Source organism: Aotus nancymaae, unplaced genomic scaffold, assembly GCF_030222135.1.
Source record: "Aotus nancymaae isolate 86718 unplaced genomic scaffold, 86718_ANA_hifiasm-v0.15.2.pri h1tg000081l, whole genome shotgun sequence".
NCBI classification, from domain to species: Eukaryota; Metazoa; Chordata; class Mammalia; order Primates; family Aotidae; genus Aotus; species Aotus nancymaae.
In genome coordinates this window covers 2617795-2627862 of record NW_026988496.1, presented here as the reverse complement: position 1 = coordinate 2627862, position 10068 = coordinate 2617795, and the positions used below count along the sequence as shown (strand labels likewise).

The 10068-nt window shown below is 46.7% G+C and overlaps 1 protein-coding gene across 1 annotated transcript; it reads left to right on the top strand.

Annotated features, from left to right (window-relative positions):
* The first annotated feature begins 429 nt into the window (after nucleotides 1–429).
* On the top strand, nucleotides 430–6514 carry AWAT1 (acyl-CoA wax alcohol acyltransferase 1). The gene is made up of 7 exons (XM_012460813.2): nucleotides 430–546; nucleotides 1491–1598; nucleotides 1830–1900; nucleotides 2780–2984; nucleotides 3965–4136; nucleotides 5587–5786; nucleotides 5989–6514. The coding sequence occupies exons 1-7, from the start codon at nucleotides 471–473 to the stop codon at nucleotides 6141–6143; spliced, it is 987 nt and encodes a 328-aa protein (XP_012316236.1). The 5' UTR covers nucleotides 430–470; the 3' UTR covers nucleotides 6144–6514.
* The last annotated feature ends 3554 nt before the right edge of the window (nucleotides 6515–10068 follow it).

The window sequence follows — 10068 nt, the reverse complement described above, 5'->3', positions numbered from 1 at the left end:
AGTCATGGAAAGACGGAGAAACTAACCCAATCTGAGTAAGGCCAAATTCCAGGTGCTCCCCACACCACAAATCCCTAGAACTCCCTTCCCACCGGTCATCTCTCTAAGGTCACACAAAATCCCTATAGTTTCTGAGTAGCCTGTGAGGGGTGTTTCCCCTTCTCTGGGTCCCTGTGTTACTCCGACTGCATGGCAGTCATTCTCATCTTTCTCCATCCTGATGTCCTAATAATCCTAGGAAAGATAGTCAAAGTGCAAATGGGCTGGACTAGACCTGATGGGGCAGTCCTTGTGCTTCAGAGCCTACCCCTGCAGTGGGTGGGGGGCGGGGAAGGACAGGAGGGAAGAGGGCAGGTGCAAACTCCTCAGAGTCATATGCATTCACTATTGAGTGAACTTCCAGAGGCTGGTGGCACCTTTGGTTGGAACACTGTTCTGAGATCTTTGCCTCCCTCAGGCTCCTGAGCATCATGCCTCATTCCAAGCAGCCTAGTCACTTCCAGAGTCTGATGCTTCTGCAGTGGCCTTTGAGCTACCTTGCTATCTGTGAGTATTGACCCAAGAGTGCATAGCAAGAAGCCAGAGTCAGAAGCCAGGGCCAGATCTAGGGTAACTTTTATGGCCATATGAAGTCTCATCTCAAGCCTTTCCATCATCTAAGATTGTACTAGAGAGTAAAACCAAGGAGTCTCAAGTTCCATGGGTGCCCTGGAGAAGAATGAGATAGCGCCCCAGAAGACAGTGAGAATAGGTAGGGGCGGCGGCAGGGTGGTAGTGTATGGAACAGGGTCATGATGGATATGAGTAGATCTAGTTAATTTCAGCCACTTCCTAATCCTTACTATCAAGAGAGGAAAAATGAGGCCCAGGGAATGCTCCTTATGATCATGGGGAATAGGACAGAGGAAACATTAGCATCCCAAACTTAAAGAAGTATAGCCTGTGTTTGAACCATAGAGTTGTCATTCTGGGGGTGCTGGTAGCATGGGGGAAGACAGTGTCACTGGAAAGAATGGTGACTGGGCAAGAGGACAAGCATAGTGAATAGGAAACATTAGAAGGATGCAGATGCTGGGTAGGCGGTGTGTAGGAAGATATGGATACTATAGGGGTGAGGGAGAGCGGGCTAGTGGCTTAACGAGGGATAATGGATAGGGATGGAGATGAGACAAAAGGAAAAAGATGGTGACCAAATGGGGGCAGGAGGAATAAAAGCTGGTAGGAAACAGAGCAGGAGTACAGAGATACAGGCTATACAGGGAAGCAGGTGGACAGGGATGACAGGTAGGCAGAGAAATAGGGCTTGTGTATGGTAGATGATAGAGGAAAAGTTTGAAGAACAAGTAGACATGGATGATGGATGAACAGGATCTGGCTTGTGTAGAGGGTCAGGACCAGAGGCTTAGGTAATGTGGAGGGCTGGTAATGGGACTGCGCATGGTCAAGTTCTGCTGGCAGCACAAATTTGGTCTAACTCGGTCCCTTATCAGTTTGGATCTTGCAGCCATTGTTCATCTACCTGCTGTTTACATCCTTGTGGCCGCTACCAGCGCTTTACTTTGCCTGGTTGTTCCTGGACTGGAAGACCCCAGAGCAAGGTAAGACTCATAGACCTAGAAAGAAGAATGTTCCATCATAACCTGCAGCCAGGGAGTTCCACTCACCATACCACAGGCCCCTCATCCAAGTTCTCAGAGCCACAGGAGCTGAGCTAGACAGGACCATCCTAGGGTCTCCTCTAGCAGAGCCATGCAAGGAAAGCCCTGGGTCCGTGGAACATATAAGGTGTCACACACTGACATCAGTCCCTACCGCTTCTTTTGTCTCAGGTGGCAGGCGTTCAGCCTGGGTAAGGAACTGGTGTGTCTGGACCCACATCAGGGATTATTTCCCCATTACAGTAAGTATCTCTTCCCCAGTGTCCTCACGGTTCCCAAAATACTGGGTAGGCATTTATGCCACATGACTAGAGTTGTCCATAAGAAAGATAAGTACTTCAGAGAAGTCTCAGTCTACGCTAGATATACTTCAAGATTCAACATTTCTACTGAGTACTCTATCTCTGCTAGGAAACTTTGGGCGCCCTTGGCATCACCTGCCAGCTGACACAGGCAGAAGGCAAGCACAGTTCAGATCAGTTTAATAAGCATGGATTGAAAGTCTATTCTGAACCACATTAGGAGTACAGAGAAGTGAAGAGGATCCAATTCTCTGCCATCAAGGAGCTCACATCTAATGGGGAGGACAGACAAGTATATCATTTGTTTGGCCCAAGGTACAGAAGTAGTTCGGATGGGGGATAAGGAAAGGCTTCACAGATATGGTGACATCTAAGCAGGGTTTTCCAAGTTCAATACAAGTTCCTTAGGCAAGCACTGGAAGGGGACTGCAGAGAAACAATGCCAGGAAGAGGTTCCAGAAACCTCTTGAGGTACTGCTATGCTGATCCTCAAGGCACTCTGGAGTATACAACAAACGCTGCCCCAATTTTTAGAGACAAGCTTCCTGATCTTTTTCACAAAAGCGCTCATAGAAAATGGTAACCTGCACAAAGCACATTGACATAGATGGCTGAGGCCTGCCAGTTCTTGTCCCAGATCCTACCCTGTTGTCCAGTGGCCAAGGAGACCAGTATCTCAGCCCTCCTGAAACCCATTCATGGTCTATTTGTTGGAAAGCTCTGCTTTAGAGGGCACCCTGATCCCTGAAGTGTCACCACCCTTGTTTCTGCCATGTAATCTCATTCCACCACCTCTGACATTTCTCTCCATGGCTGCAGATCCTGAAGACAAAGGACCTGTCACCTGAGCACAACTACCTCATGGGGGTTCACCCCCACGGCCTTCTGACCTTTGGCGCCTTCTGCAACTTCTGCACTGAGGCCACAGGCTTCTCGAAGACCTTCCCAGGCATCACTCCTCATTTGGCCACGCTGTCCTGGTTCTTCAAGATCCCCTTTGTTAGGGAGTACCTCATGGCCAAAGGTGCTTCTGACCACACTTACTGGAGCTTCTGGTCCATTTTTCTGTTTGGAAATGTACCCTTTTAAATCCCATCCCCTCTTCCCCACCCCCCACACCCCCATATCATTATAGCATAGTAGTCAAAAGCATACGTTCTGGAGCTAAGCTGCCTGGGTTTGAATCCTAGCTCTGCCCCTTGTGTGGTCTTGAGCAAACTAGCCTCAATTTCCTCATCCATAAAGTGGTACAGATGAAAATAGACTGCAAATCAACCAGAAGTTGGGCAAAAAAAAAAAGTCTGACCTTAGTTGTGGGATTATGACTAAGTGAGATAATGCAAGTAAAGAATTCAACACTGGCCATGCCTAGTGGCGCACCCCTGTAATCCCAGCCCTTTGGGAGGCTGAGATGGATGGATCACCTGAGGTCAGAAGTTTGACACCATCCTGGCCGACATGGTGAAACCCTGTCTCTACTAAAAATACAAAAATTAGCCCGGCATAGTGGTGGGTGCCTGTACTCAGGAGGCTGAGGCAGGAGAATCGTTTGAACCCAGGAGGTGGAGGTTGCAGTGAGCCAATATCATGCCATTGCAATCCAGCCTGGGTGACAGAGCGAAACTCTGTCTCAAAAAAAAAAAAAAAAAAAGAATTCAACACAATGCCTGCCTGCCACAGAGTATATGCTCAATAAATAATAGCTGTTGATCTTAATGGGAAAAAAAAGGGTAAAATTATACATGGGATTCAGAAAGTCCTTCTGGTTATCCCACTGAAAACCTTCCTACCAGTTTTGACTCAGTGCCTCCTGCAAAGTGGAGATATTGCCTCAGTGTGAGCTATTCTATTTGTCCACAGCCTTTTCTTCACACTCTAGTCCCATCTCATTGATCCTCTCCTCCTAGGAGCTATGGGAACAAGCCAGTGGAGAGCAGAGAAGAAAGTGTTCCCTCTTAACAATTTTCTCCTCTCCTGCTCATTTTTCTCCTTGATTCTCTTTAGGTGTGTGCTCCGTGAGCCAACCAGCCATCGACTATCTGCTGAGCCATGGCACTGGCAACCTTGTAGGCATTGTAGTGGGAGGTGTGGGTGAGGCCCTGCAAAGTGTGCCCAACACCACCACCCTCATCCTCCAGAAGCGCAAGGGGTTCGTGCGCACAGCCCTCCAGCATGGGTAGGTGTTCTCCCCAGAGGGGAAGTGCATGGTGTTCTCTGAGCTGCATGACCTTGTATGTGATGCCAGGATGAATCACATGCAAATTTTGCCCTCAAGGAACATACTACCAAGAAAGAATTTTCAAAAGGTACAGGTCATCCAGTCCTTCTGAGCTAGCTAGACTAGTTTCCAAGAGGCCAAACCATAAACCCAGGTTCAATATCAAGGGGGATTGGGTTAAGGCTGCCCTAGCATATAGATGATGCCCACATTATCTCTATCTATACTGATACCTACACCTGTCTGCTAATGGTAAGTGCAAGAGGCAATACAGTATGAGTGTGTGTGTGCAGGAATGGAAGTCAGGAGGCTGATCTAAAATCCTGGCTCTGTGACTGTGCACTCTGGGACAGGTTCCTTAACCATTCTGAGCCTTGGAGTTTTTCCATCTTAATGATGTGGCTAACAATTGTACCTACTCCATAGGGTGACTGTGTGCTTCAAATGAATTCATCCCCACAAAACTCTTACTGTGTCCCCAGCACACTGTAAGAGATCAATAAATGTTAGTGATTGTGACTTAGGAGTCCAAGCTTGGAGCTGTAGAGTGCCCCATTGGGTCAGCAGGCCACCTCTCTGAGCACAGGGACAATTGTCCTATTGCAGACTTAGAGAAGAGGGGAAGATTTCTTCCAAGTACCTTGTCTGAGAAGGGCCTGTTCACCAGTTGGAAGAATCACGTAGGGAAGAGAGCTCTGAGCTGGGAGTCCTCGGTTCTAGTCCAGATCCTGTCACTCACTGATGGCCTGAATGACCGTCCCTTTCTGCACCTGTGCTTCTGCATACCCCACTGTGTCCTCCACAGCCTTTGCTGTGAGGAACCAGTAACATGTCAAAGTGCTGAGAGATTGTTATTAGCAAGTCACAAAGATTTGTATAAGAGAGATTTACTCTTCTCTCCTTCAAGGAATTAGCCTGTCTACCCAGGGCACTGTTAAGGGTGGATTCTCATGGTCTGTGGAAGGGAAAAAACTTTTCTCTGCTCTATGCATTGCCCCCTTGAGTGAGGGACATATTACATAAAGTATGGGCATCTATACAAAATTACTGTCATCTTCTCTGTGCGTTCTACTAATAGAAACAGTCACATATTCCCCTCCTTGACACCTCCTGGAAACTTTTCACAATATGGGTCTCTCTGGGGATCTCTGTTCAACTTCTCTTGCTTCCCTGACCCCCCATATCTTGCCATGGTAACCCTGGCCTAGAGACAGCTCTCTCACTGGCCTTGAAAATTTCATGAGAAGAGACATTAAACAGGGGAACCCTGTTTAGTGCAAGAAAAAAATGCTTTATGTCACCAGGATTTCATCAAAATAGATGAGGGCCTGGCAAGCAAACAAATGTTCTTTCAGGGTGGGTCTCACCCTAGCCTGTGTTTAGAAAATAAATTGGAGTTTTCCTACAGGGCTCATCTGGTCCCCACCTTCACTTTTGGGGAAACTGAGGTGTATGATCAGGTGCTATTCCATAAGGACAGCAGGATGTACAAGTTCCAGAGCTGCTTCCGCCGTATCTTTGGTTTCTACTTTTGTGTCTTCTATGGAAAGAGCTTCTGGCCAGGCTCCACTGGGCTTCTGCCATACTCCCAGCCTATCGTCACTGTGGGTGAGTGCCACTCTCAGCCCCTACACCACCTCAGGTTTCTCAACCTCAACCTCAGCCCAGCCCCACTGAAGAGGAGGGCAGCAGGGGGGAAGGTGGGAGCTGATCTGGGATGCGAGAGTCAGGCCCAAGGTAGGACAGGGAGGTTAAAGGAAGAGGAGGTTCTAACACTTTACCCTTCTCTTTTCCCCATCTCTCTTGGCAGTTGGGGAGCCTGTGCCACTGCCCCAAATTGAAAAGCCAAGCCAGGAGATGGTGGACAAATACCATGCACTTTATATTGACGCTCTGCACAAACTGTTTGACCAGCATAAGACCCACTACGGCTGCCCAGAGACCCAAAAGCTAGTTTTCCTGTGAATAAAAGGACTGCATGCCCAGGAGCACAGGAGTGCCTGCCTTGGAGAAGAGACTCGCCTGCCACTAACTAAAGAGAGGCAGGAGACGAGGGAGTTATGTGTGGTAGGGGAGGGCATGAGGAATTCCTTCTTTGCCTTCTTGCCACAGGGCCCTTGTGGGAGTTCTTCCTGAAGAGCTGCATTCAGTAGTCATTCCTCAAAGGAGGGCATCCTAGCACCCCTCATGCCGGGGCCTGATGCCTGGTCATCACTGGAGTCCTCTGGGACACATTAGCAGTCACTGCGTATTCCCCCAGTCCCTGAGCAACTATCTACTTTCTGTCTCTGTGGATTTGCCAGTTCTGAACATTTTATATAAATGGAATAATAAAATATGTGATCCTTTGTGGCTGGCTTCTTAGCATAATGTTCCCAAGGTTCATCCACGCTGTAGCACGTATCAGTGTTTCATTCCTTCTTATGGCTGGACAACACCCCAGTGTGTATAGGTATGCCACATTTGTTTATCCATTCACCACTTAATGGACATTTGGGTCATTTCCCCTTTTTAGCTGTTATGAATAGCACTGCTATAAACACTCAGGTACGTACAAGTTTTTGTGTCGTCATCTGCCATCCCCAGATATAAAGGCTTATCTTAATGCCCACAGCACTGACAAGCATCCCTTTAGGATAGATAAAAGGTGCTCAGGATCATTTTTTAGTTACCATAGGCATTTCCCATAAGTCACCTTGTCATAATGATCCTGACTTCATAGTCCCAAGGTACTGGCAACCATCCTCATAGCCTCCTGTGGGGAATACACTTAATATGTATGTTTTAAAGACTTATTAAACCTTGTTTAAAAGTTTTTCTTGCCAGGTACAGTGGCTCACGCCTGTAATCCCAGCACTTTAGGAGGCCAAGGCAGGTAGACTACTTGAGGTCAGGAGTTCAAGACCAGCCTGACCCCGTATCTACTGAAAACACAAAAATCAGCTGGGCATGGTGGCACACACCTGTAGTCCCAGCTACTCAGGGGGCCGAGGCAGGAGAATCGCTTAAACCCAGGAAACGGAGGTTGCAGTGAGCTGAGATCATGCCACTGCACTCCAGCCTGGGAGACAGAGTGAGATTCTATCTCAAGAATAAATAAATAAGGTAGGGCATGGTGGCTCACGCCTGTAATCTCAGCATTTTGGGAGGCCAAGGCGGGTGGATCACGAGGTCAGGAGTTCGAGACCAGCCTGGTCAATATGGTGAAACCCCGTCTTTACTAAAAATAGAAAAAAAATTAGCTGGGCATGGTGGCACATGCCTATAGTCCCAGCTGCTTGGGAAGCTGAGGCAGGAGAATCACTTGAACCTGGGAGGTGGACATTGAAGTAAGCTGAGATCCTGCCACTGCACTCCAACCTGGGTGACAGAGCGAGACTCTGTCTCAAAATAGATAAATAACAAATAAAAGTTTTTCCTAAAATTGTATTCTGAAAATCTTAAAAGAGTAAATAAAAACACAGATGTCTCTTCCTTCACGAGGCAGCCAACAAGAGACACTTAAAAACACAGCAAATGACCAAAAGTTAAAAGGCCATTTAGACCACTAGTCTTTTTTCCTTTGCTTAACCTTTAAATGTTGGGTCTTGGTGGGGTCCCAACCTCCTCTCACTTTCTACTGTTTCAGGTCTGAGACATTTATTTCTAACCCAGATTTTCCTCATAAGCAAAGAGCCCAATATATCCAATTTACCAGACTCCAACGAGTACCTCAACCTCAACATACCCAATGCCAGTTGAGTCCTCTTCCTCTCCCAACTTCACGACTTATCACCAAGTTGTATTGATTTCACAACCTTCATATTAATCCAACTTGTCCCCTTCTCCCCTTCTACAGTCACAACCTCGTCAAGGCCCTCAACATTTCAAGACTATTGCCACTCCCTCTACAAAAGTCCTCTCTAATCAACCCAACCATTATACTATTTCCAGGGCAATCTTCCTAAAACTTATATCTGACTTGTCACTCCCCTGCTTAAATCCTTTACTGTTCCTACAGTGCCTCTACCAAAATACCCTAAATTTTACTCTGGGTACCACTAATGTCCCTTAGATGTTAATGAATATTGCACACAAAAAAATGATTCTGCGGGGTACGGTGGCTCACCCCTATAATCTCAGCATTCTGGGAGGCCAAGGTGGGTGGATCACCTGAGATCAGGAGTTCGAGACCAGCCTGGCGAACATGGTGAAACCCCGTCTCTATTAAAATTACAAAAATTATCCAGGCGTGGTGGCACATACCTGTAGTCCCAGCTACTTGGGAGGCTGAGGCAGGAGAATCACTTGAACCCAGGAGGCAGAGGTTGCAGTGAGCTGAGATTGTGCCACTGCACTCCAGCCTGGGCAACAGAGTGAGACTCTGTCTCAAGAAAAAAAAAAAGATTCTGTGGTAAAAATAAGGGTGGAAGATGCTGGATTAAACAAATTTTGACAGGTATATTTATTATAATATTTTCAGAGTTCTTAGTACACTGAGCACTGTGACTTTTGAAAAAGGAGTATTTAGCATTTCCCAAACTTATCTGACAAAGGAACCCTTGTTTCAAGTAACACTTATTAACAGTTCATAGAACATTTACACTTTCTCTAAATGCAATGTTGGAAATGCTGGCCTACAGAATAAAGTTTGAATTCCTTAGGATAGCAGAGAAGCCTGCCAGTAATATAAGGAAGGTGGCTGATTTGATTTAGAAGCCTTGTTAGTCCATTTTGTGTTACTCTAAAGAAATACCGCCACGCACGATGGTTCATGCCTGTAATCCCAGCACTTTGGGAGGCCGAGGTAGGTGGATCACTTCAGCTCAGGAGTTTGAGATCAGCCTGGCCAACATGGGGAAACCTCGTCTCTACTAAAAGTACAAAAAAATTGCTGGGTGGAGTGGCGTGTGCCTGTAGTCCCAGCTACTCGGGAGGTTGAGGCAGGGGAATTGCTTGAACCCGGAAGGCGGAGGTTGCAGTGAGCCAAGATCACTCCACTGCACTCCAGCCTGCGTGATAGAGTGAGACTCCGTTTCAAGAACAAAAAAGAAAAGAAAGAAAGAAAGAAAGAAAGAAATACCAGAGACTGGCTAATGCATAAAGAAAAGAGGCTTATTTGGCTCATGATTCTTCAGGCTGTACAAGTATGGTGTCAGCATCTACTCAGCTTCTGGTGAGGACTCAGCAAGGTTTTACTTATGGCAGAAGGCAAAGGGGGAGCAGGCATGTCCCATGGTGATAGAGGAAGCAAGAGAAAGATACCAGGCTCTTTTAAATAACCAGCTCTCATGTGAACTAATAGAGTGAGAACTCACTACTGTGAGGTCAGCACCAAGCCATTCATGAGGGATCTGCCTCCATGACCCAAACACCTCCCACTAGGTCCCACCTCCAACAACTGGGGATCACATTTCAGCATGAGATTCGGAGGGGACAAACAGCCAAACTATATCAGGAGCCTATCAGATTGGGTGAAGCTTTTTTAGGAGAAGTTGGATTCATAGAGTGGATCAAAACCTTATAGGGGTTGATAATAAGGTAACTGAATAAAAGGGGAATTGCATTTGAATTGTTCCTACCTGTTTTGCTAGTTTTTTCCAGGAAGGGGAAATGAGAGCAGTGTTTTCCAGAAAAGTCTCAAGGGCACACATGGGAATGAAGTTATCTGTGTTCATGGTCATGGCTCCCTGGAAGAGTAAGTGAACAGAGGGATGGCAATTTAAGACTTTGTTTCCATACTAACATCAGCCAGTTGCTCCTCCTCAAAAATTCACCTCCTCCATATCTTTTCTCCTCACCCTCTCCACACAATGCAATCTCTGCTTCTCCTCTCCCTCCCTCTACTTCTCTCAGAATATTTTTGAGATATCCTAATATCCTAAGTATCTGCTCCACACTCTAGGTGTCA